General features: G+C 40.4%; 1 protein-coding gene across 3 annotated transcripts in view; it reads right to left on the bottom strand.

Moving 5' to 3' along the window:
- Positions 1-678: 678 nt before the first annotated feature.
- The window catches only part of IL15RA (interleukin 15 receptor subunit alpha), a 214,716-nt gene continuing 187,952 nt past the window's right edge, over positions 679-27,442 (bottom strand). Inside the window, exons 8-10 of one of the 3 annotated variants that reach the window (XM_077473412.1) lie at positions 13,174-13,206; positions 13,016-13,085; positions 679-3,705 (exon numbers count right to left, since the gene is read on the bottom strand). In XM_077473412.1, coding sequence (XP_077329538.1) covers positions 3,609-3,705; positions 13,016-13,085; positions 13,174-13,206 — 200 coding nt within the window. In that variant the 3' untranslated portion in view covers positions 679-3,608. Of the gene's footprint in view, positions 3,706-13,015; positions 13,086-13,173; positions 13,207-14,690; positions 17,702-21,063; positions 21,237-27,442 lie in introns of those variants that run through there. The other 2 variants (XM_077473413.1, XM_077473411.1) reach the window with 2 other exon arrangements.

The raw sequence follows: 27,442 nt of genomic DNA, 5'->3' as shown, positions 1-27,442 counted from the left end.
GATGTCTGCTAGACTCTGGTTTGGACAGATTTAAGAGAGTTATTCCTAAGAATTACAGGACTATAATATAAAACGCCAAATTTTCATGCAAAATAATTGTACCGCTTTTAGCACCTAAAATCCGAAATAATCATACCACCAGGGAGGTTAATGAACGGGATGAAGTTTCATTTTGTAAGGAATACATAATCACATGTAAGGAAAATGAAAAAAAAGCCCACAGAATTTTGCTTTCACGTGATTGGATGATGGAATTCAGAAGAGCTTCCCCTCGATTACTACATGCTGGAGCAACTAGGCTTGCAAAGTGGGCGGTTTATTTGCCTTTAGTAAATCCACCCAAAGGTCAGCAATTAAAGTGGAAGTAAACTCCCCTATCATTTTCAGCCAAGGAAGCTGCCATCTTTGCTCAACTGCTATGGTGCTGCACATTGATTCGTTATGACACCAGCCATTGGATGGTTTGATAGTTTGGCTGAGAGCACAGCCAATGTGCAGTTAGCATTCCCGGCATGCCTTTTTTTTTAACTGACAGAAGATCTTACCCTCTATGGTTCTTTCCAAAACATAATATATTTTTGATGAAGTTAGTCTTTAACATCACAATTTAAAAGGAAATGCAAAAGTCTTTATCATTATTATGTCACTTTTTATTCAGTGAAACATTTTATTAAAAAAAAAAAAAAAAACATAAAAAAAGGTATATCTGGATTTTCTGTGCATTATGTACACATCATATACACAACAACATTATTTTTATTGGGGGGCATATATATTTTACTACACAGTATTGATTAAGAAGAATCCCAGTTGTATTTTTTCTTTTTTGGATACATTAGGGAAGAGTTAGAACATTGTCAGCTCACAATATATACTACAGTCTTTGTAAAATTGCCTTTAAATTTACCAAATAACATGAGGACCTAAATTGTTAACATGAGCTTTACAGAGGTTCTAAGTCTATACCTTCTCCAATGTTATAGAAACATTTTTGGCTGGAAATCCATTTTAAAGTAGAACTCCAGACAAAAGTATTTTCTAGTTTTGGAAGGAGTAATGAAGGGGTAGAAACTCAGTTTGCATCTTACTGCTGTCTGATTACATTAGAGCTAAATTCCCCTCACTATTTGTACTGATGACCATTGTCAATGGAACAGAAAATGAGGATGGAATCTAAAACTTTACAGTGGTCACCAGAACAGGAATAGAGGTGACGCCTTCCAACAATGAGATTTCCCCTAATATTAAGGGGAAGATATAAACTTCTTGTTGGGTCTCTCTCATGACAGGACATATGGGTTAAGCTTACTGATGGGGTCAGCAATAAAACCACGACAGAGATCTTACCCCTTCTAATACTTTAACAAATAAATGTTTGGCTGGACACCAACCTTAGTGAGAAAAATATGCAAATTAACCAATCTATTAAAACATGCTGAAAGAGGATTGTTAAAGTGCATACTTAGGCATATGAAACATGCATAACTTCATAGTTTTTTTTTTTTCCTTAATAAATAATACAAAAATATAAAACCATATGCTCAGCAGTCAAACAATGGATCGGATTGACACATTTTGAAATGTGCTGGATTAAAAAAACTTTGGACAGATTTAAATCAACTGGTGATTACCAAAAAGCCTCCAGCTTTAATACCTGCTTCCATTCTAATGAAGGTCTGCTCTCAATCCTAAAACTTTCTGCTAAAGATGGCGCTTTTGGTTGAAAAGCAGCTATCAACAGAACACTGGTCTAAAGTTCTTTGAAGGATTCAGAATCACCAGCCAGTTAGGCACAAATGAGTGGAAATCTAACACCACTGCAGACTTTCGTTTTTTACCCTGTACAAAATCATAGGCCCCATCTAGATCCCCCGTAGTGGGAATAAGCGTTCCTACTCACAATTTTTTAAAGCGGGATTCATGCGGATTTCCATCTGTCATGCATAGGGCAGCCCATTCACTTGAATGGGCTTCCCTATGCGTGTTTGTCCCCCAAAAGAAGCTCTTCTGTTTTACGACCATCGCAGCAAAAATGTACCATATTTGGGGTATCATTAAGAACGAAAGCAACCAAATGCGCGTTACACATTTTGCGGCAAGGGCTGCATGATTTGGAATTGCGGGCAGAATTGCGACAATTTTGCCTGCGATTCTAAATTGAAATGTGAATGGGGCCAAAGACCACCATACTTTTATAATGAATAGCTGCAGTGTCTATAGCTCACCCCCATTGTATATTATATGCAATATATACAGGGAGATGATGTTCACATGTCCCTGAGAATTAGAGAAAGATTTAAAGCGGAGTTCCAGTCACCTGTGGAAAAAATAAAAGTCAACAGTTCCAAAAACTGTAGCTGCTGACTCTTAAAAAAACAACCATTCACCTGTCCCACGATACAGCGGTGTGCTTACCCCAGTTGGTCTCACCCGCTGTCTTCAGTCCCAGCGCCGGCATTTTCACTATGGGCAACCGGCTGTGACAGCTTGCAGCTTCACAGCCGCGTTCCCACTGAGCATGCGCGAGTCGCAATGTGCATTGTGAATGGTGGATGCAGTCTTCTGGGATCAGTCCGAGTCCCTGAAGACTGCAGGGAGAATGGAGGGAGGAGAATTTCCCATTTAACTGCTACGGCGGTCGCAAGCGGGTATCTGCCAAAATCGGGTACCTGCTCCCCCGGCTCCTCAAAAGTACCAGTTGTTCAAGAGGAGCTGGGAGTCCTTAAAGCAGAACTTCACCTACTGGGCGGAGCTCTTCTTTAATTTTCTAACAATATACAATATATAAAAAATCTATCTTGACCACGCTGCATATTACACTCCAGCAGGCACCTTTCTGCCATTGCAGTCTCCTTTTAAAAAAAATGCTTGTTGCCTGTCTGGCATCAAAAGATATAAAGACCTACAGCAAGCATGCTGTAAATGAATGTCAGAATGTATTATCCATATGATCCATATTGAAGCCAATTCATAAGCTTGACAGCCAGGCAATTAGCATTTTTGGGAAGAGGGCTCATCAACTGCAGCCTCCATGATTTTCTCGTGATAGTCTTCCTTTAGGTATAACCACCATAATTTTGAAGTAGTGAAACCCTAATTACGCATCATGTTTGCCATCCATTAGACACTACATGTGCAGTGGTAGCCATGCAGATACCAACCATTTAGAAACTTTTGCTTTATAAGCATTCATGCACCTGCAGTCCCTATTCTTTTCCTAAGAGAACCACCCATTCCAGTATCAATTCACAAAGCCTATGTGATATTTCACATTATTTTGTCTAAAACTCAAAATGACATAACTATATTGGCCTTGGATCATGGTTCTATATGAAAGGAACATTTCATTATCGAAAGCCTTAATTTCTCATAAATCAGAACTGTTTGTTTATCACAACAACTTTAGACAACTTCTTTTTCCTGCTCTCCTCAGTAGACACCTCACAGAGACTCGTTATTGTACTGTGTTAGGCTCTTGTGAATTGATACTTTTGTAGAATCTAGAAAATAATGTCTTTTGTGTATTCTTGCTGTCCATTAGTCTAAAGGACTATATTAGAAAACATAAAGAAGACAACGCTACATTCTACGTTTGGGTAATTTTTGCGTTACAGATTTCTAGACTCTTCCATAATTTCTCCCTGGTCAGCAGAATAGTCATGTTCTTCCTGAAGCTCTTCCTGAGGTACTGGAGAATGTTGGTTTCTATAGATGGAAGAAAACGAAGCACAGAAGGATTATTAACATTTTACCATATGCTCCAATAACAACAGAATATGTATAAAGAATAAAGTATCTGTATTACAAAATGAGATATATTTGGTATAGCTCCTAACGGCCAACCCACAGGCTGCAAACAAGTAGGTTTTATATGTATGCATGTATGTCAGAGCAAAAAAAGATAAATGTTTGTGAGGTCAGGCACTGATGTTGAACGAGAAGGCCATGAATGGCTTTCATTCAGGACAGCTTGCTTACTATTGTGATGCTGTGATTGGCCCACAGCTATCACATGGTACCCGGGCCATTAAAAGCACCCTGTACCATGTGATTGGCCTTGGGCATTACAAGCATCACAATATTGAACAATGAATCATGAATAAAAGGCATTCATTACAGTTTAAACGATTGGAGTTACAGTGATCATTACTGTAAAAAAAAAATCCATGATCCCTAAAAAAAGATCACCCCAAAAAGTGTCACCCCCATGATGGTGACACTGAACTACTCTGATATAAAAAGAAAAAAAAATTGTAAAAAAAGAAAAAAAAGTGTAAAAAAAAAAGGAAAGAAAATGTTTACGGCAATTGGTACATCAAGATTGATGGATTTTCAAAAAAAAAAAAAAAAAAAATATATATATATATATATATATATATATATATATATATATATATATATATATATACACACGCGCGTTCCCCACTTTTAAGTACACAATGGGGTTTATTTACTAAAGCTGGAAAGTGCAGGATCAGGCTCACTGCATAGAAACCAATGAGCTTCCAGGCTTTATTAACAAAGCTTAATTGAACAAGCTGGGGTTAGAAGCTCATTGGTTTCTATGCACAAGTGAGCATGAATTTGCACTTTTCAGCTTTAGTAAACCTTATTGCGTACTTAAAATTGGGGTATGCCTGTATACCATAGTTTGTAGACTCAACTTTCACACAGACTAAATAATATACACTGATTTTGGTTATTTTTACCAAAGACACATAGCAGAATACATTGTGGCCTACGTTTTTGAAGAAAGATTATTTGTTTGCAAACTTTTATAACTTTTATAAAAATGTTTGAATTTTTTGAATTGTTTAATTTTTTTTTCGTTTATATAGCAAAAAATAAAAAAACCCAGTGATGATTAAATACCATCAAAGGAAAGTCCTATTTGTGTGAAAAAATGATTTCCTGACAGACTCCATAGCAGCCTACGTGTGGGTTAACACCGCCTTCTCTCCAATGCTATAGGACCCCATTCCCATAAATGAACACTCACCACTCCATAATGTGTTCCTTTTGTTGTCCTCCTCCAATGGACCTTCGCATGTTGTTCGCGTCCAGATGGATTTCGGATTTCTTTCTTGGCATACCTTTGCCGTGCAGCTCAGAGCCCAGCCATGGGTGGGCGAGTAGCTTTAGAGGCTGGATGGTTCCCCATGGTGGAGGGTGATTGCCTCTGTTTGCCCAATGGACATTCAGACAAGATTCAGCAACAGCTGGCAAGGTCTGCGTTTACCTTCCTATTGTCTCCATGGCAGTCGTGTATTTGTATTTGTTTGTTACTTCATTCCCTGGCGTTCTATGTATCTCCCTCATGGCGGCTGGAGCGCTTGTGCGTTCCAGCTCGCCACAGCGTCTTTCGCATGCCGGGCACCTTGGTAGGCTGCGCATGTGCATTGGCCTCTGTGAAATTGAGGCTTGGTTCACGCATGCGCAGTTCTGCGAGTCAGACGGTGGCCAGGCAGGCGTGGTCACCTTCCTTCGGCACAGGCACGAGGTGGGAGATCGGTGACATCATGGGCGGGGATTTCAAAAGCAGCTGCTGCTTCATTTTCACTGGGTTTTGCCAGCACATAGGAAGCAGCAAGCTAGTTCCCCAGCCATAGTCTGTGAAGGTGAGTGTCTGACAATTAAAAAAAAAAGCCATTATACCCTGCCTATTTGTTTTATATATATATTTATTCATATAAAATAAATAAATAAATAAAGTATATATTTAATTAATATTTTAGTTATATATATTGAAAAGGAAATTTTCTTTTTTACTGTTTTTCTTGGGTATATATATTTGTATTGGTGAGCAAAATTTTTGTAAGATTGCTTCCAGTATTGTGGCTTCGGTCCTCACTTTCTTTTACAGACTACCTATATTGTGGTCTACCCTCACCAGAACATACCTAGTGCGTAAGGGGAGTGGTTGAGGTACAACCGCATTTGTTTGCATTCTTGATGCCATGCCCCCCCCCCCCCATTTTTTCTTCTCTAGCCCTTCCAGATTGGATCCGCAGGATAGAGACCTTGCCAGGCCACAATATCACTCATCATCTAGATCCAGACGAGACTCTCCTCAGGGATCTCACCACCAGAGGAGATGCTGCCATTCCTCCTCCAGACACCGCTCCCACCGCCATGATAGCCGCTCTCACCACAGAGCCTGCTGGGGATGTGGGACTCGAGTCCTGGAGGGCAAGTCCTTGCGTGACCGATGTTATGCCCGGGCGGTCGGGGAAAAGGAAACGGAAAGCCAGCGTATGGTATAAATTAAAACGTGTGGTGCAGCAGTCACTGAAGGACATGGATACATCACACACGTTAAGCCAATCCACTACCTTGTCTGGCCCTCATGCTGATGAGGCCCGTGATGATCCGGGTACTTCCCAGCCCTACGTGGCTTCTAATGAATCCTCCGACGATAAATTCTTAGGTGAAGAGGATATCAGAGGCTTCGACTTCGCTATGGTCTCGCCACTAATCATAGCGATTAAAGAGGCCCTTAAGTGGGAAGACTCATCCACCACCCCAGCAGAAAAAATTATTTAAGCAGCTGGGAAAAGAACGCCCAAACTTTCCCCTTCTTACTGAACTGAAGGACATTATTGAGGAAGAGTGGAGTAAGGTGGATAAAAAGTCTTCCATGACTAATAAAATGTCCAGGTTATATCCCTTCAAGATGGAAGAGGTAAAACACTTCGAAAATGCTCCTCTTGTGGATGCAGCTTTGATGCGCCTGGCCAAACACGTCATGCTCCCATTGGAGTTTTCCGTATCCTTTAAAGATGGTCTTGAAAGGTAGGTTGACCAGGATCTTAAGAGGGTCTATGGACTTGCCGGAATGGCCTGTAAACCAGCCTTAGCGCTAGCAGCTATGTCCAAGAACATGGAAGCCTGGACTGAGATCATAGACTCCTTCATCAGGGGCGTTTCTGGGGAGCTGGCTAGGAGTTCAGCAGCAGCAGAGCTGAAGCTTGTGGCAGTCTGCCTGGGGGAGGCGTCCATTGACCTGAACTGTCTGTTGGCACTCATTATGTTGTCCAAGACTAAGCGAGCCTTGTGGTTACGTCCCTGGTTCGCTGACTCCAAGCAAGCTTGGTGTAAAATCCCTTTTGAGGGATCCACATTATTTGGTAACAAGCTAGACGATGCCATAATGTGTGCTATGGGCGGTAAGTCGGACTACCTTCCCCAGGATTGACGGTTGCTTGGACGGAAGAAACCTCAGTATAAAAGACGCAGCCCAGAGCGCTCAAGAGAAGCACGCTCTTACAAGCCTGGGTGGGACTTCAGGAGGAATTGGAGCAGAGGGCAGAATTCCTTTCGTAAGCCCGCTAAGAACCACTCATCCAGTGGACGTGAGCCGGCCAAGTCCTTCTGAGATTGCTCCCGCCCAGGTGGGTCGGGTGGGGGCCCATCTATCCCTCTTCCGGCACGTCTGGGTCGCCTCTCTCTTGGACTACTGGGTCGTCAGGACAGTCTCATCAGGTCACAGGTAGACCTTCACCAGTACTCCTCCTCCCAGATTGGTGTCCACCCTACTCCCTCAGTCGGAAGAACAAAGACAAGTGTTATTTTCCTACGTGGAACAGTTAAAGACTCAAGGTGCAGTAGTTCAGGTACCAAAGGAAGAATGGTTCCAAGGAATCCACTCCCCTCTCAGTACAAAAGAAAAGCAGCTCTTGGCGCCCTGTTATAAACCTGACCTATCTAAACAAATTCATAGAATGTGGGAAATTCAAGATGGAAACACTCTCAACTATTCAGCAAGCCATACAGCCAGGAGGCTGGATGATATTGGTCGACTTAAAAGACGCTTATTTCCATGTCTCGGTAGAAAGGGAATTTCACAAATATCTAAGATTCGATGTTGGACAAGATCATCTGCAATTTATTTGCCTCCCCTTCGGGCTTACGACGTCCCCCCGGTCTTTTCGAAGGTGCTCCTAGCCATAGTGGCTCTTATCAGGTTAAAAGGTATACGTCTGTACCATTACTTAGACGACCTTCTAGTGACATCCCAGAACAAAGAGCAGTTGCTGGCGCATCAGGAATAGTTGATTTCCACCCTATCCAGTTTCGGTTGGCTTCTGAACTTGGCAAAAAGTCTAGATCCGGTCCAACGTCTAATATATTTAGGGGCCCAGTTCGACACCCTGGAAAGCACCATCTCTCTTCCGATAGAAAAAATTCCAATTATTCGAGAAAGGATCTCACACCCAGTGTCTGAAAGCCTCTCAGTGCCTCGAAATAGTAGGTACAATGGTCTCGACGACTCCTATGGTCAAGTGGGCCTTGTGGAGATTACGCCTGTGATGAACGCAGGTGTCAGATTCCTGCCCTCCTCGCTAACTGGCAAGGATGGACCGGCCAACCTCACACCACGCTGTCACGTACATAACAATGCCACACTCAGCTGCACCCAGCACAAAGATTTTCCAGCTTGCGGGACCACAATCTAGGTGCAAATAAAACATTTACAGAAAAAGGATGTTTCAAAAAATAAAGACAATATACAGCCACAAAGAAATAAGGTAGAATTGGGAAGGAAGAATACTTGTAATTAATGTCCGAGGGTTGATCAGAGTTCGATCGATGAGCAAAGGTAATCGGTTCTCAAACTTGGCAGATCTTCCTGCTTGGATGGTAAAAGTAGAACTGACCATTGCCTTGGCCTCTCCTCTTTTCTGTCAAATCAAAGGGGGTGTTGACGGCGACCAGTGACCAATCGTCTGGTCATCTTGTTTAGGGGTTGGTTGCTGGGAGGTGTCTACACTCATGACCCTGTCCCAGTTACAATTTGTGATACATATTCATATCTCTGCCTCTCTACTGTTTATAGACAGCAGATATCCATTTTAGTGATCAGCATGATATTTGCTTCAAAACAAGTACACACATGACAGGTTTCCCATCTCAGGGTTACCTAGGAGTAAGGGGTCCCAGTGGCTTCTCATATGACCTGACATAGTGGTGTCTGAACTTGAAATGTTAGAAATTATCTGAGGAAACGAAATATGTCCATATTATGACTGTGCTATGATTACTTTGTAAGTTATAAAACATGTTGAAGTTTCAAAACTATACTAATCTGTCTGCACTGTATGTGGTTTGAGGTATTTACGACAGGTATCTGCTGGTTCTCTGAATAGAGAGGGTGACAGTTTTATGACAGGCCTGAATATCCTGCCAGGCAACATGAGCCTTGTTTATTGACCTAGCCTGGTTCTGCTTCCTCTTCTGAGATAACCTTTCTTTCCTTTTGAAATTTTAAAAGCTTTGGATTCCTAAGACAAGGGAGTAAGGAGTTCAGATTCTTCTGTAATGTTACAAGGTTAGCCATGCTGTCATGACTGTGTTCCAAGCAATATGGCAACTAGTTACAACATTTCCTGTCCCTGACGTGATATCGTTACAACACCCTTTCCAGTCGGGTTTTCTCAGACAATAGAAGTCAGGAGACAAAAACCAACACATCCGCATAACAACAACAATGAGGAACAGCCTCTTTTGGTGGCTCCAGCGCAAGAATCTGTTGACTTGTCACTCCATCACTCCCATCTTCTGGGTCACCTAGTAAACATATCAGAAGTTTTTGTCCCAGGAGTTCAGAACTCTCAGGCAGACTTTCTGTCACGCACTCAGCTTGACAACAACGAGTGGTCCCTTCCTATCCAAACGTTCAAGTGGATTCTGTTACTGGGGGTCAATCCCGAGGTAGATCTATTCGTCTCCCCCTGCAATTTCAAGATGGAGAAATTCTACACTCGAGGTCGTTGCAGCCAGGCCTTCGGAACAGATGCTCTGATGGATCAGTGGAAGTTCTGGAGGGCGTATGCCTTTCCTCTTCTACCAGTTATCCTCAGATTCCTCCAGAGGCTCCAAGTGGAAGCAGTCGAAGTGGTGGCGATGGCTCCCTATTGGCCGAACAGGCCTTGGTTCCCCCTTCTGGTTCAACTCAGTGTTCGGGATCCGATACCTCTCCCTCTCAGGCCGGACCTTCCCTCTCAGGGTGCAGTTCTGCACCCCTGCCCGGCACTTCTGAGACTGATGGTCTGGTTCTTGAGAGGAAGAGGTTAGAATCTATCGGGTGTGCCTCAAGAGTAATTTCCACCCACATGAGCTCAAGAAGGTCAAGCACAAATATGATTTATGGTAGAATATGGACCAAATTTGTGGAATTTTTGTCCTTCTATGGATAGATCTTTCGAACATCCAGGAGTCCAGGACATCCAATAAACAGGCCTTGATCTCCCATTATCTGTAAGCTCCCTTAGAGTACAGGTATCAGCTTTGTCAGCCTTTTCTGGTGCTTCATGGGCAGTTCATCCATTGATCCGTCAGTTCTTCTGATGGGCATCAAGGCTTAAGCCCCAAAGAAAGCCAAGATTTCCCAAATGGGATCTTCCCCTTGTTCTTGACTCAATCACTGGTCTAAGTATGACGGGGCCATCCCCGCTTCCCATTAAGGACTTTTCAGCAAAGGTTGCTCTCTTAGTAGCTGTCACCTTGGCTAAGAGGGTTTCGGAAATTGGATCTTTGGGTTTCGAAGAACCTTTTTTGATGTTCTTTCCGGACCAAGTAGTCCTTATGCTGGGTTCTAACCCTAAGGTATCTTTGGTGTTCCATGAGAACCAGGAAATCGTCTTACCCACTTTCAGGTCTCCTGGGTCTAATGATATTCATCGTTTAGATGTTGGTGAAGCTTTAAAGGAATATCTTCAAATGACTTCTTCCTTCAGACGTTCTGAACATCTTTTTATACTGCACTCGGGCAGCAACATGGGGAACAAAGCTTCAACCAGGACACTGGCAACTTGGATTGTACGGACCATACAACAAGCATACAGGGCTAAGGGCTTGGCTCCTCCGGAGGCGGTGATAGCACACTCCACCAGGGGAATGGCAGCTTCGTGGGCGGGGGCCCTACATGTGGCTCCTGACACCATTTGCAAGGCGGCCTCTTGGGCCTCTGTTAATACGTTCATGTCTCATTATTGCATTGAGCCTGCTTCACTATCTTCTGTAAATTTTGGTTTAAAAATCCTATCTGCCGATAGGTCAAATTTAAATATTTTTTGTTCAAGCATACCCACCCGTGTGGTCGGCTAGTTATTTCCCACATGTAGGCTGCCATGGAGTCTGTCAGGAAAAAGGAAAATTTATTGTCAAATACTTACCGTAGTTTTCCTTTCCTGATGGACTCCATGAGTCATAAGAGTAGGCTAGTTACGGAACACAGTATGGAGTGGTGAGTGTTAATTTATGGGAATGGGGTCCTATAGCATTGGAGAGGAGGTGGGGTTAACCCACACGTAGGCTGCCATGGAGTCCATCAGGAAAGGAAAATTATGGTAAGTATTTGACAATACATTTTCCTTTATACCTTTATTTTGGGTACAGTGTTGCATGACTGCGCAATTGCTAGTAAAATAGCACAGTACTGAATAGCAAAAAAAAACATGGTCATGAAGGGGATAAAACCTTCTGGAGGTTAGGTTTAAAGGATAAGTTCAGTATTTACAAAAAAATTATAAATGAGCATCTTTTTGCGGGTAAAAAAAAATTATGCATTTATAATGTTTTACTCTGCAGCCTGTAAGGCAATTATATAACTGTGATAAGGCCAATTTAGCATGGATGTGAATCAGACCCATTTGCGCAATGTCTTCAGCTAAGTTACGATCAGTGAAAAGAAAAAGAAAAGTTCTAAAATAGGGGATCTTAGCAGAAGGTGATGCATTTTGGGATTCAGAAACTCTGGGGTTGATTTACTAAAGGCAAATAGACTGTGCACTTTGCACGTGCAGCTGCTTCAGAGCTTAGTAAATGAGGTGAAGCTCTGCTGACTTCCATCATCCAAGCATGTGCAAGCAAATATGCTTTTTTTTACATTTTCTTCGCATTTGATTGGATATCCTTTGCAAAAGTGCACAGTATGTTTGACTTTAGTAAATCAACCCCTCTGTGCTTGCAGACTCAAGTGATAGAGTTCCAACTTTGATATGCTTTAGAGCAGGGATGTCAAACTGGGCCCTCCAGCTGCGGAACTACAAGTCCTATCATGCCTCTGCCTGTGGGAATCATGCTTGCAACTGTCAGCCTTGCAATGCCTCATGGCATGTGTAGTTCTGCAATAGCTGGAGGGCCGTCAGTTTGACACCTGTGCTTTAGAGTGTATCTGTGGTCAAAATGTAAAATCATATTTATTTCCACATTAAGTTTAAATTATTTCTATCCCACTACTAAATAAATAATCGTGAAGTTTGAAAAAAACATTATTTTTAAAGATTTCCATATATTTACTTTATTATATGTTTAAATATATACTTACCTTGAATTGAACATGTATTTACTATTCTCTGTGAGTAGGCACTGCTTTGACACAGAATTCACAAAGCCGTTGTATCATCACATATGGCGACCGATCACATTTGGCTACTCGCTGGAGTGTGCATGTGCGAAGCCGCCATATGCGTTCCAACACTTTTACTACAAAACAGCACACTAAAACTGTCAGTTAGTGTGACGGAATTGACGTTGAACTGCACTTGCACAGTTATTATGTGGCTTCACCCCTATGTCCAGGTTCAAGCCCCACCATCCATTCCGTGACATTATCTGATGGTTTCACTACTCCGTATTGTCGTAAAAACTTTTGGAGCGCATATCAGCAAGTTATGCATGCGCAGTGAGAAATTTCTCAACGGATTGTCACCTCTGTAGCCAAATGTGATGGGTCGCCATATGTGAACAAACACTTGCCTTCTGAATCTGAACTACAGGGGCATTGAGAGGAGGAGTTTATGGAGGTGGAGTCACTGTTTCAGACAGTAAGGTACCATGGAATATGTAGTCCTTACCATGGGATATGCAATCCTTACCATGGGATATGCAATCCTTCTACAAAGTTGTGGAGATGGTCAGCACTCCCAATGTGAAAGATTAAATATTATAGGGGAATGATATATAATAAGGGAATGTAGTCATAGCAAGATTATCAATATAAGGAAGAATATACCTGCGCTTTATCCAAATAACGATGCAGATAACTAGCAGAGTAAGGAAAAGTAATACTCCAGCAATGCTACCTGTTAAAAGAGAAAATACATTTTCACACATGATAATGCAATATAATCCTGAGGTAATCATTTCAATGGTAGGATATCTTATTCTTACCAATTGTTTTCTCCTGTTGCCACAAACTTGGATCTGTTCATATAAAACAAGACAGCACATGAATATATGTGAAATATTACACACTGTGCAGAATATTATGCAATCATTCCAGCTATACAATCATTTCCAATTCCCAACCTCAGCCAAAGTTTTTATTTTTTTTATAGAGAGTAACAGGATTATTGACTTTGACATCAGTTATGTAGACAAAAAGAGGGAGAAATCTCTTCAGCTGGGGAACGGCAATTAAACGTCCCCCTCCTCAACATCCTGTCCAGGTATGTGGCAAATGACAGAAACAGGAAGGCAAAATAAATCTCTTCTATGTGGACACAGACAGCAATTATATTCTGATTTTCTAAGCTAAGTGACTGAAGTGTTCTGTAGCAAAAAACACAATAGAGGCATCTAGTATAAATTTAGTTAACTGGTTGTGGTGGATAATTTATTTTTAACACTGTACGTATGTAGTGATCAACTAAGTGCCTATGTTTATTATTTTAAAGTCTCCATTCTGTGTCACTATCTTTGTACACCTAGCAGTTTATGCATTTTTGGAACAAACTAGCTGTACTGTGTTACATAAACCCAAACGTGTATTTATAAAACATTTTCTGGTACATTCACCACGTGCTATTTTCTGCTGCATTCAGAGTGAAAAAGATTCAGAAAACAGCCTCAGATGATACACAGAGATGAAACAAATCTCCCTACATAAGTTTTAATTGTATATCTGCTGTCTTCACTGTTATATACTGTTTAGAATGTGCACATCATGTTCAAATTTTCTCTTCCTGATTCCCCTGTGGGTGTGGATTCCTAGCATACACTGGGAGACAGCTGATTGGAGGAAAGGCACACACCCCCTCTCCACATAGGCAGAGACTTGCAGAGGAGTGCTGTGAATAGACCAGCTCTCTGCTAATCTATTTATAGCACCCACCCTGACACAAAATTCAGCCTGGTTTTATCATATCTGTTAGAGAACTTGCCAGAAGTTATTATGCTGATAACAAAAGAACGGAGCAGGAGAAAGCCACAGGACTTAGGGCTTTGAACAGAGATAAGAAAACACTGCAGATAGATGTGCCCAGCTCAAATTTCATTTCAGGTTTACATCCACTTTAAGGTAGGGTTACAACCCTTGTCAGATTTTTTTATCTTTTTTTTGCCATCTGTGTCCCATTTCAGAGATTTCCCTTCACTTCCTATTCCATAGCCAAACAGGAAGTGAAAGGAATTCCTTGCAAAGTAAAGGAATTCCTTGGGGACCCCCAGGTCACCATAACTAGTATCCCCATTGGAAGATTTCCCCTCTTTACTTTTCTGGGTACACCCCAACATTTGGGATTTTCTTTTACTTTCACTTTCAATGATAATGGTAAACGGGCAAATAGAGAGGATGAATCTCCCTAATGGGGGCACAGACCGCAATAAAAACTGACAGGTGTTATAATCACTCTGCATTCCATTCAAAACTAAAAAAAAAACATTTTGCCTTTAGGTATTCTTTAATCCCAAACAGAAATGACTAAAATGCAATTACATTAAACAAGACAACACAAAGATCACAATACCAATGCACAACGACAATACAACTGCCAATAACAGCACATAAAGTGGCTGTATACCTCAGATATGAAATATGAACAAAGCATACTGTATTTCTCTATAGTGCGTACTTGTCTCAATTAGGAGCACTACGTGCCATTTCTGTCTGCTGCTTTGTTCCTTTGCTATCAGTATGAATCACTCACAAGTTTTCCTGACACCAAGAGAAAAAAAGTTAGCAGGGGAGGGAGCTCCAGCTGATTGACAGCCTCAGCTCTGGTCCTGTGTACAGGAGGGTGTGTCCGTTCCCTTTAATCAGCATTCAGAGCTCTCCTCACTGGGCTCTGCAGAGTGTAACTTCAGCTCTCTGCCCCCTGTTTTCTGACAGTTCAGACAAACTTTAAAAGATTGCAGATAAACAGGTACAACATATTTAATCTCTGTAAATCACCTGAGGCCAATCACTACAATCAGGAAATATAATGGTTTACAACCACTTTATTACCACATGAAACAAAATGAATACTTTACTGTAATCAGTAATGCCGTCCTAATAAACTACTACATAGAATAAATAACACAGATTGAAAAAATAACAGAAAATCAAACTAACAGCATGCAAATTACACCACTTTCTCTAATATTGCCCAAAAATCATTATACATACAGTAGTTTACCCAATTCCAACATAATATAAAAATAACATAAAATATGTATCATAAACTAAATTAAATCCTCACATTCAGAACTTACAGGGAAGAATTATAAAATTTGGTTGCCAGAGGCAAAAATGATTTCCTGTGTCACTCTGTGGTGCATTGTGGTTGTAAAAATCTATGACTGAAGGTATTTCTCAGACTGACCAGCGTATTGTGGAGTGGGTGGGAGGAGTTGTCCAAGACTGAACGTACCTTGGCCAATATTCTCCTCTTTGACACTGTTGTTAAAGACTCACTGGCCTTGCAAATCAGTTTATTGACACTTGGTGTCAGCTACCCTTATGGCCTGTACACACGATCCGAAAATCAGATGAAAAATACCACTTTTGACGTGATCGTACGATAATCGGATCGTTAGTACAGAGTTTTCGAGAGCCGATCACAACAGTTCATCTGATATTATTTTATTGGGTATGCATGAAAATTTCTCTCGTACGATGTCAGATCGTACGATTTTCGTTTAATCGGTACAGTTGTTGTCCAAAAATACAATACAAATACATCACAACACATGACATGATTTCCGATTTTTTTATTGTGTCGTACGAGAATTTTCGTAAATTATATTGGTGAGAAAAGAAGGAGAGTCTATTAAGTTCTCATGTAAAAACTCAAATTGATTTAATAAAAAATAGCAAAATATTACAAGAACACTATCAAAATAACATGAATAATATAGTTATATTCTTAAGATGAAGATTGCATCAGATGTGTCTTTGTGTGTTTGTGAAGCTTCCTCATGGTCTGTCTCTAAAATCTGACCCCTCCTTCCTAAAAAGGCTGGCTTAAGGTTCTTATTTGCCTTGCAGTTCTACAGAAAACATGGGCTTCAACCACCTCTTCCCCTCACACAAGGGTGGGGGTTGCTCACTCTCTATGCATTGGCATTCCTGAGTGGGCAAGAATATATATATAGATATATATATATCTCATTATATTCATTGAAAAACCCACTGTTCTTATTAATATCATAATCAAGAAATATTGTAGTATAAAGAACTTCTATTCTTAACTAAAACATACTGAAACTTTTACATCTTAAGAAATGTGAAACCTTCCTTCTTCATATGTGATGGGGGAAGGTGAGAGCTAGCTCACTCAACCCTAACTACTACCATGTGTGAGCTCTCCAAAGAGAATCACATACTATTATATTAAAATGTATATTTTCACATAAGTATAAAAGTCTATATATTTAACCTTTTCCATATCTAGAAGACTAAAATGTATATAAAGTCAATCATGCTATAAAGACCCAATCCATTCATTCATTTGATAATTTATAAATATTAGATTAAAGTAAACTTCTAACATTTCCCTCTCAAAATGATTAAACAATCTTAATCATTTTCTTATCTAAATTAATTTACAACTGCATCTCATTTGTATTCATACATGCTTTTAGATCTTAAGATAATTGATTTGAATATATTTTCGATTTTGATCCTAAATAAGGAAAAGTGAACTTAGTAAACCTTTTGCTTCATATACCATAAAAATATTTTCACCCTTATTATTTTCTTTTACCAAATAATCAATCCACTTAATATTCATAAATGTAACATGATTGTATAATACTTTGAAGTATGGCTGTCACTTCAAAAATATATGTTCCATACTTTCCCTCCAAATTGGGTTTAGCATAAATCTATAATACATACAAACCTTCAAATAACCTTGTCAAGATGTAAACATAAAATATGCTTAACTTGAATTCATTCATATATGTGAGATGATTTTAAAAATAAATACATATTACAACTTGTCTAAATGTACTTTAGGAAAAATGTACTCTTATCTTAATTACCACCAGATGTTCCTCCTAACTAAAGTGACTCTATTGTAAAGAGGTTTAACCCTTTCAACTCTGAAAGTACACTGCATCTGATTGTAAAAGTTGATGTGTAAAAAATATCTATAATATATGATAAACATATCACATCGCATAAAAATGTTGATATATAAAAACTGCAATATATCTGATGGATAAATTATCAGTAGTCAATTCATAAGTCAGTTGTTTTTTTATACGTTTCTCTCTCATTAGAGGCCCTGAGGTTTTTTTCTTCTTTTTCTTCTTCCTGCACTCTGTAAAGGTGGAAAAACTTATTGAACATAAAAAGACAACAATAATTATGGCAAATTAATCTCTTGTGTCAAATCTTCTCCCAGAACTGTTATTCTTAAGCTTCCAGTTTTCATTTGTAAGGTCTAGAAATATCACATTTCTCTTCCTTTGGTGACTTATAAGTCAGATCCTGAAACAGAATGCAGTTTTATTATTATGGCAATTTACTATTACATTATTAAGATATAGCTTCATTTACTTATTCATTTTACATATCACAATCCTAGCATTTTATCATGACATGACAGACATATTTTGGTAATAACATTTCTAATTACCTTGCTTTGCTCTATTTTTCTTAAACTGGCCTATACTCCTTATGCTAGTATTCTGTGTATTTTAAATATACCAGGATGCAATTTCTCCTTTTAGTCATGATTAGAAACCTTGTTTTCACAAACAAAGAAAGGTTTAAGATCAACCTAGAAGCCTGAAGTGAACTATATCCATTCACTTCTACTATTTAAGTTTTAGAGTCTTGCATGCCATACTGTAGTTTTTGGCATCTTGCAAGTCAGCATTTTCTGTAGAATTTTTGCTGAATAGCATAACCATTTTTTGGATACCACATAGAAAGACCTACTGAACGAATCTTGGTAGTATTAACAAATACTGGCTCAAAGCTTCTCTCAGCACTTGTTCTAAAAACACCATTTACAGGTTTTCTGGATACATTTGTACAGGCATCATTTTGTGCACATTGCTGAGAATGTTCTGTTACCAAATCTACCTGTATAGTTTTAGATTGTAAAGTTTTAAAAAATGGGCAATATTTGTCATATAATTCTCCTGAATTCATTCTCTCTAGAAGAAGTTTTAGTGATAGATCAGGTGTCTGTAATATGATCTTACTAGATCTCACAATATTTTCTGTTACTTTAACTGCAAAATAAACACTTAACAATTGCTTAATATGTGTGTCAAAGGTCTTTTCCATATTTGTCAAACCTCTGGAGAAAAGCCTATTATTTTGTGATCACCTTTTTTAAATTGAGACAAAGTTACTGAAATCGAATTCTCAGATACATCAGTATGCAATACAACGGGAATAGACTTACCAATTTCAATTGTATTCAATGAAAGAGCATTTTGCAGATCCATTTTCAACATTTCAAAAGGCATCTGTCTGGGTTTGACAAACATAACATCTTTTTGTCTTAAAAAATCAAATAATGGTTTAACCTTATAATCAAATTTCTGTAAAAACTCTATGTAATGATTTACTTTGCTCAAAAATTGATGTAATGCCTTGTAAGATGTTGGAATTGGAATAGCAGAAAAGTTTCTAACTTTTTCATGTGATAACTGTCTTTGTCCATGACTAATTTGCATATGAAGGAATGCTACCTGACTTTTCATCAACTGAACTGTTTTTGTGTTCAATTTCAATTTCCAGAATGGCATGTTCCTCTATACTTTGTGTAGACAGCAAAAATTTGGCCACATGCTGGAAAATACATTCTGGTCTACAGAATTTTGATAATATTTTCTTTAAACACTCGTGCACTATACCGTCATTAATGTCCAATGCTGGAATTATTCTAGTGAATGTATAGGTTTCTTTATTACAACTAAAGGCAAGTTTATATTGACAACTTTTAGCTAATGATACAGAAAAATTACTATTGGCGATTTCCAGTAAACTAGTCTACTGCTGACTATACTCACTGTGAAGGCTTGAAAATAAATACACTTGATGACATGGAGTTGCTGGCTGCTTCTTTTATTCGATGACCGTTTGTCTATTGGTGTGTGGGAGGATACCTCAGCTTGGACACCCTGACTGCAAACTTCTAAAGTAAGACTTTGTTTCCCACTGCTCTGAGCCATACAATCTTTGATCAAAACAGAAAATACTTTGGTCTTGGCATCCAAGAGTGACATTAAATTTAAATTAGGAACAACAGGTTTGTTATTTGTAATGCATTTATTCAGTGATCTTAAATCAACCGATAAAAATACGAATTATCAATATTCTTGATAGGCCAAATACAATTATTTACCACTGATTGTGCTTTCTTTAATATGTCTTGTTGTAAAAATTCTTGTACAATGTCAGAAACTGGACCTATTGATTCTTGTGGCAACTTATATTGAATTAGGGGGTTTAGGCTCTCTTGCCTCAATTTCTATTTCAATATCTTTAAACAAACCTGTATCAATTTTGGTCTGACGCCAAAAACTTTTAGGTGATCAAACTAATTGTTCCAATAAGAGATTGGTTCCTGCATGTGACCAATTATAATCTGAAGACATGTCAGTGACTGCTGTACAAATACTTCCAACATTACTGTACATGGAAGGATCCATTAACAAAGATTTGGGCCTAGATTAATCTTACCATATAGTAGAATTACTTAAATCAATAATCCAATTTAGTTTACTAATTACATCCATGCCTAGAATATCCTCTGCATTTCGACAACACCAGATATCTATCTTAGTTTTCAAAAGTCTTGGAATTTCAAAAGTCACATCAGAAACTTTAGTTGCAACTGTATTTTCTTTTCCACTGAAACCAATTAAATTACAGTTTGGAGAATTAATATTCACAGATAATTTGTGTGTAGTTAAACTGCATTCAGCTCCTAAATCTATTAACTTTTTAGTTTCCCTACCATTTAATAAACTATGCAACCATGGCCTTCCACTTTCATCTAATAAAATTAGAGCAACATCATTTAATGTTGGAGGAGTCATAATTTATTTTAAACATGATTTTGGCAACTAATTCTAAAGTTTTTCTTTGTGAATCTAATTTATATTTTAAAGATTCTTTCTGTACATGCCCACATTTCTTACAATGGAAGCAAATAACATTTCCTGTCTGCTCTGAAAATTAGTTTCTGCCTGTGATGAGTATCTCACCATATCTGTGTGTGGCCATACATGTGGCAAGTGGCAACTCTCTGACTGCCATTTTGCTTTTGTCCATCTAATCTTTGTGTGCATTCAGCATCTTTATTCGTTAATTTTGTTTTAGGCAAAACTTCATGGTCCTGGTCCTCAATTTCTATAGACCGCATATCTGGTACAAAAGACTTCTGTTTAGAGTCTGCACTATCATTAATCTCTAACCTCTTGCTTGACTATGTTTTAGAATTTACACAAATAATTTTTACATTATTCTGTAATTCAGACAACTGAATATCTTTTAGATGAATTGTACTTTGCAAATCATCTATTCGCTCGGTCAAAATCAGACAATTAGCACATACACAGTAATCCTGCTGAGTCTTTGTTTTTCCTTTACAAACAACATTCCTTTTAGGAACTCCTGATATCATTGTGTTAAAAAATGAACTTTATCACATTTTTAACCTGTTTGATGAATCTCTTAAAAGTACATTTTGATTTTAGTATCTTAATATTAGCCTGTAACATTCATTGAACAAGTAACACCATAATTCATTATCTTTAACAAATGTTGACAGCTTTTTTAATTCTAATTTACTCTCACTGATTAATTCATCAATAAAATTCATTACTTACCAATTTAGGACAAACTTCCATCATGTAACACGCGATCCCTCTCTTGCGGGAAACTATGTCATCAAGAAACAGGGTTTCCTTGCACGTGCGCAAATCTTTCACCAATTCTGACGATTCTATGATTCCAGGTTCATTCGATGATGCCGAAAGTTCATTTGCTGTTTTTTTTTCTCCTGGAAGTTTGACTGCATAGTTAATATATGTCTACCCTCTCCAAAACGAAAACGAAACTGGCTGAGGCTCACCACTTGTTAAATACTGTTATTTATGGTATTATTATCAATATTCTGTAAATTATATTGGTGAGAAAAGTTCTGAAGTAGAGAGTCCATTCAGTTCTTGTGTAAAAACTCAAAAATAGATTTTTATAATAAAATAGCAAAATATTAAAAGAACAATATCAAAATGTAGAATGTAAAAATAATATCAATAGTTATTTTCTTAAGATGAAGATTGAATCAGATGTGTCTCTTTGTGTGTGTGTGTGTGTGTGTGTGTGTGTGTAGCTTCCTCATGGTATGTCTGTAGCCATCGGCTCAAAAAGTCCTCTTATTCATAGCTTTTACTCCTAAAATCTGACCCCTCCTTCCTAAAAAGGCTGGTTTAAGGATCTTATTAGCCTCGCAGTTCTACAGAAAACGAGGATATGTAGCATTTTAAGAAAAATAAGATCATTTTTAAATTATTGTAGCAATATGTCTCAAAAAAGTTGGGACAGGGCTATGTTTACCATGGCGTACTATCCCCACTTCTTTTAACAACATTGTAAATGTCTGGGAACTGAGGAAACCAGTTGCTGAAATTTTGGGAGAGTAATCGTGTCCCATTTTGCCTGTTAAAGGATTGTAACTGCTCAACAGATATGGGTCCTCTTTGTTGTACAGTATATTTCATTAATGAAAGGTCTGAACTGCAGTCAAGCCAGTTAAGCACCTGGACTTTTCTACTACAAAGCCATGCTGTTGTCATAAATGCACTATGCGATTTAGCATTGTCCTGCTAAAATACACAAAGCCTTCACTGAAAAAGACGCTGTGGATGGGAGCATATGCTGCTATAACCTGGATATATATTTCAGCATTGATGGTGCCTTTCCAGATGTGCAAGCTGCCTATTCCATATGCACTAATGTACTCTCATACCTTCAGAGTGCTGATAACAAGCGGGAAGGTCCCTCTGCTCTTTAGTTTGAACGTATTCCTGAGCCTATGCAGTAATGTCCATCACAGAATCATGCCTGTTTTCTAACGCATAAGGACCCAAAGATCCAACATTGCATTTTGGCTTTGTCTCTTGTGTAAGGAGATTTCTCCAGATTCTCTGAATCTTTTGATGATAATATGTAGATGATATATTTAAAGTCTTTGCAATTTTACATTGAGGAACATTATTCTGAAATTGACAATTTTCTGATGCAGCTTTTCACAAATTGGTGAACCTCTTTACTTCTGAGACATTCTAACTCCCTAAGATGCTCTTCTTATACCCAGTTATGTGACTGACCTATTGCCAACTAGCCGAATTAGTTTAAAAATGTTCTTCCAGCTCTTCCTTGTTAATATCACTTACTTTGTCAGCTTTTTGTTGCCCTGTCCCAACTTTTCTGAGACAAGTTGCTGCCATCAGTTTAAAAATGACCTTACTTTTTTTAATGGTGAATTTTGTTTAAACATTTGATATGTTTTCTTTCCTGACAGACTCCATGGCAGCCTACCTGTGGGTTAATCCTGCCCCCTCATACTTCATAGGACCCGTCTCCCATAAATCTTTGTTTTGGGCCAGAGGCCATGTTCCCTTTTTATCCTCTTGGGACCAAGATAAAGTCTTACCTTTTATGAAAGTTTTTCCGTGATCTAGGCCTGGCGGTGTGCACGGCAATACTGTGGTTTCAAAATGGTGATCCTCTCTGAAGTTCCGAAATCCTAGCTATTAGCAGGTGGACAGAGCGTACTAAAAGCATACAAACCTGGCCATTGGCAGGCAAGCGGCAATATGGCCAAATGTCCCATCTATTAGCGGGGGGCCTTGTAAACACCCTGGTCATGTGGTGGGTCAAGCAGCAGTCCCAGGTCTGGTCGGGATCGTGCAGTGGTGATGTATAAGTTAATTAATATGGCAGCTGCATTTGAGTTGTGTGTCCTTTTTCCTTCTCAGGCTCCGGTCCCTAGGGCCATGGTGGCTGGAACACATCTGCACTCCAACTCACCGCTTCATGAAGTCACTGGTTGCAAGCCGTCAGTGAAACTGAGGCTTGATTCGCACATGTTCGGTTCCAACAATATAGCGCCGATTGCGGCACAGCAGGGAGCAGTGACGTCATCAGTGGCAGCTTTTTTTAAAAGCTGACAGACTGTAGTTTTCTGGGGTTATACTGCAAGTTTGACGGCGGTTTTCCCCAGGAACCTTTTTTGTTTACTGTTGGGTAAGTGCCCTTTTTGCAGGCTTAATGGCTGATAACTGATAGATATTACATCAGTCTCATCTATTCTAATGGTGTCTTTGCAGTCTTGGTTGTATCTTGTTCTGCTATGGATGTGGCACCGCCCCCCCCCCCCCCCCCGTGGCCAACCCTTACGCTGTAGGTAGGATTGATGTCTTTTGCCGTATACCAAAACACGGCACGTGAAGATAAAGACTGTCCTAGGTCTCAACGTTATCACTCCTCTTCAAGCTCCAGACACCATAGATCATCCTCCAGGTCTAGGCACCACAGAGAGGAGCCCAAAACTACATCTGGGCGACATTCTCACTGCCATTTCAGCCGCTTTGAAAGGAAAGCTTGCTGAGGATGTGGGGCCCAGGTCTCTGAAGGCAAAGCGTTCTGTGGGCCATGCTTTTCTAAAGAAGTGAGTCAGGAAGGTGAGTTCTTGAATAAAGTGGATTCCAACCATACCCACAACCCTGCTGGCGACAGTGTCAGTCCCTACTGGGGATGATCTTGGCCCATCGCAGCCAAGCCATTCCTCAATTGAAGCCTCAGACAGTGAGGCAGAGGTAGATGAGCTGTCAAAGAAGCTCTGAGATTGGAAGAGCCAGTAGAGGCACCTTCCAAACAGAGGACATTTTTCAAACACCTTTCTGGGTGAACTTGCCAAAATAATTATTGATTAATGGGGTGGCGTTGAAAGGAAGAATTCCTTGCTAACAAAGGCATCAAAGATGTACCAGTTTAAAAGTGAGAATGTGAAACATCTGGAGTTGGCTCCTCTCATTGACGCAGCCCTGATGAGACCTGAAGTTTTTGGCGCAAATCAGAGATAATATTATATTCCCACTGAGAAACAAAGTCTATGAAAGTACATATAATAGTGAGTGCAAAAGTGCACTGCTTCATCAAGTCCAAAAAGAGGAATTGGATACTCTTTAGTTCATTTTGTGGGGGGGGGGGGATGAGGAAGGGGGAAGAATCCACATACAGGGCTGCCACCTTAGGAGAGCTGAAACTAGGCTCCTGGATTGCTGCAGATAAAAAGAAAAGAAGAGAGGGGCGCCTCTGGGTGCAGATTTTTCAAAAGTTTTATTTACAATGTAATAGTAGTAGAATTTGCACTCACATTTAGTAGGCAAAAATAGGCATTGAACACAAGAGGGGTCATCTGGTGTATCTGATTCAAACGTCAGCCAGTGATCCGGTCCACATCTGTCATCCTGTCATTCCTGTTCCTCTCAGTATGGTCCACTACTGGTGTTTAGGAGAAAGCCGGCTTATGGTGGACGCAAAGTATGTAGGTTTAAAACGAGGCTTGGGAAGCAGAGATGGCCAGGGCGCGGAGCTGTGACATCATAGACATGCAAGGCGTTTCTTGAGCGTGCGGGTCGAGATTGTCAGACGACCGCGCTCTTTCATCAGGCAAATCAGAGTCAAATCAAATCACTGGCTGACGTTTGAATCAGATACACCAGATGACCCCTCTTGTGTTCAATGCCTATTTTTGCCTACTAAATGTGAGTGCAAATTCTACTACTATTACATTGTAAATAAAACTTTTGAAAAATCTGCACCCAGAGGCGCCCCTCTCTTCTTTTCTTTTTATACGCAGCCCTGATGAGATTGATGAGGCACATCACGATCCCTCTGGAGGATACTGTATCCTTTAGGGATGGCCTGCAAAGAAGCCCTGGCTCTCACAGCCCTATCCAAAGCGATGGAAGCCTGGATGGTAGATGTAGATGCATCTCTGAGGAGCATCTCAGAAGAAATGTCCAGGAGTTCAGCTATATATGAACTAAGGTTGGCGGCAGCTTTTCTGGGGGAGGCTTCTCTTGACATAATTCGCCTGGTGGCTCGGATCATGCTGTCGTCGGTCACTGCTAAGCGTGCCTTGTGGCTGCGTCCATGGGTAGCCGATCCTGCCTCCAAGCAAGCATGGTGCAGGATTCCTTTTGAGGATTTGTCTCTCTTTGGGGAAAAATTGGACAGTGCCATTACCCGTGCCACGGAGGGCAAGTCGAGATTCCTCCCCCAGAATCCTCTCCTGCTAAACCAGACACATAACACAGCCCAAGCAAGGATCGGATCGTGAGAGGGACTCTCGCCACTATAGACCTGGCCGTGAGTTCAGGAAGACTTGGAGGAAGAACCAACCCTCAGGCCAGAAGTTTTCAAAGGGAGCACCTTCTGGTGGATGAGAAGCCTCTAAGTCTATTTGATATTGCGCCTGCGCAGACAGAACAAGTCGGGGCTCACTTGTTTCACTTTCAGCACGTCTGGGCAGCCACAATTATTGATTATATAAAGATTATTGGGCCATCACAATGGTCTCCTCAGGCCATGCCTGGACATTCAGCAGTCAGCTCACTCTTCAATTAGTACCGACACTTGCCTCACTTGGAAGAAAAAGCAAATCCTCCTGTCCTACGGAGACTCTCTAGTGGCTCAGGGTGCTGCAACACCAGTTCCAACCGACGAAAGGTTTTAAGGGGTCTACTCGCCCCTCTTCATGGTTCTGAAGAAGAACGGATCCTGGAGACCAGTTATAGATCTGACCCACTTGAATTTTTTTATCAAGAGAAATTCAAAATTGAGACACTACTCACGATCCGTCATGCAATCCAGCCAGGTGATTGGTTCGTGTCTATAGATCTGAAGGACGCCTACTTCCATGTCCCGATAGTGGAAGAATTCCAGAAATTACTTTGCTTTGCTGTAGATCAAGTCCACCTGCAATTCACCTGTCTCCCCTTCGGCATTATGACATCGCCTTGTGTGTTTTCAAACTCTTGTTGGCTGTCATGGCCCTGATCAGGATCAGAGGTATCTGTATCATTATCTAGATGACCTGCTGTTGCTATCTCGGGACAGGGGAGCAGTTGCTAGTCCACAGATCCAGGTCATCTCCATGCTACTCAAATTTGGCTGGCTACTGAACTTGGAAAAGAGCCACCTAGAACCTACACAGTCCCTGATATTCCTTGGGGCTCAATTCGATACACTCAGGAGCACCATCTCCTTGCCCCTGGAAAAAATTCTAGTGATTCGGGACAGAGTTCGGCTTGCAATCTTCTCCTCTCATCGCCGAGCCTCACAGTGCCTAAAAATTATTGGCACCATGGTAGCAACATCACCCATGGTAAAGTGGGCACAGGGGAAAATGCAACCCTTCCAGAAGGGATTCCTCCAGCAGGGGAACCCAGGGCTCCTGGATCATTCCATCCAAATAACTGTGTCCAAGCGAGAGAGCCTTTCTTGGTGACTGCAGCGGTGGAACCTCTTAAACTATCACTCCATTGCTCCTGTTTCTTGGATCACCATCACAACAGATGCCAGAAACAGGGGCTGGGGTGCTGTCCGCCTGACAGAGGTAGCCCAAGGCATATTGAGCTTTCCTTCTAACAAGATAGCCTCAAATGTTATTGAACTCCGGGCAGCGTTCTGCACTCTTTTACCACCAGGCCTTTTACCACTTGACGGCGGGCGCCTCAGTCCTCCTAAGGCTGGACAACACAACAGCAGTCCCATACATCAAGAGACAGGGAGGTACTCGCAGTCTCTCCCTGTTGAAGGAAGTAGAGCCTATCATGACCCTGCCCAGATGAACCTGACCAACCTAACAGCTGTCTATCTCCCCAGAGACCAGAACGTTCAGGCAGACCTTCTGTCGAGAGTATCTCTAGACAGCAACGAGTGGGCTCTCCTGAAGTATTCAAGTAGATCCTGTCCCTGGGAGTAATCCAGGAAGTAGACTTGTTTCGCCTCCATGTGCAACTTCAGACTAGAGAGATACTACACGAGGTCTCGTCCCCAGACTTTCAGGGTAGATGCTTTGACAGACCATAGGAGATTCCACAGGTCCTATGCCTTTGCCTGGTTCCTGTCATTCTCTGGTTTCTGTCGAGGCTCAGAATGGAAGAAGCAGAAATAGTGGTAATAGTCCCATAC

This window comes from Lithobates pipiens, unplaced genomic scaffold (genome assembly GCF_037356315.1).
Source record: "Lithobates pipiens isolate NorthernLeopardFrog02 unplaced genomic scaffold, aLitPip1_a1.2 Scaffold_8, whole genome shotgun sequence".
Taxonomy (NCBI): Eukaryota; Metazoa; Chordata; class Amphibia; order Anura; family Ranidae; genus Lithobates; species Lithobates pipiens.
The sequence above is the reverse complement of the archived record's forward strand: the minus strand, read 5'-3'. Positions and strand labels throughout refer to the sequence as shown.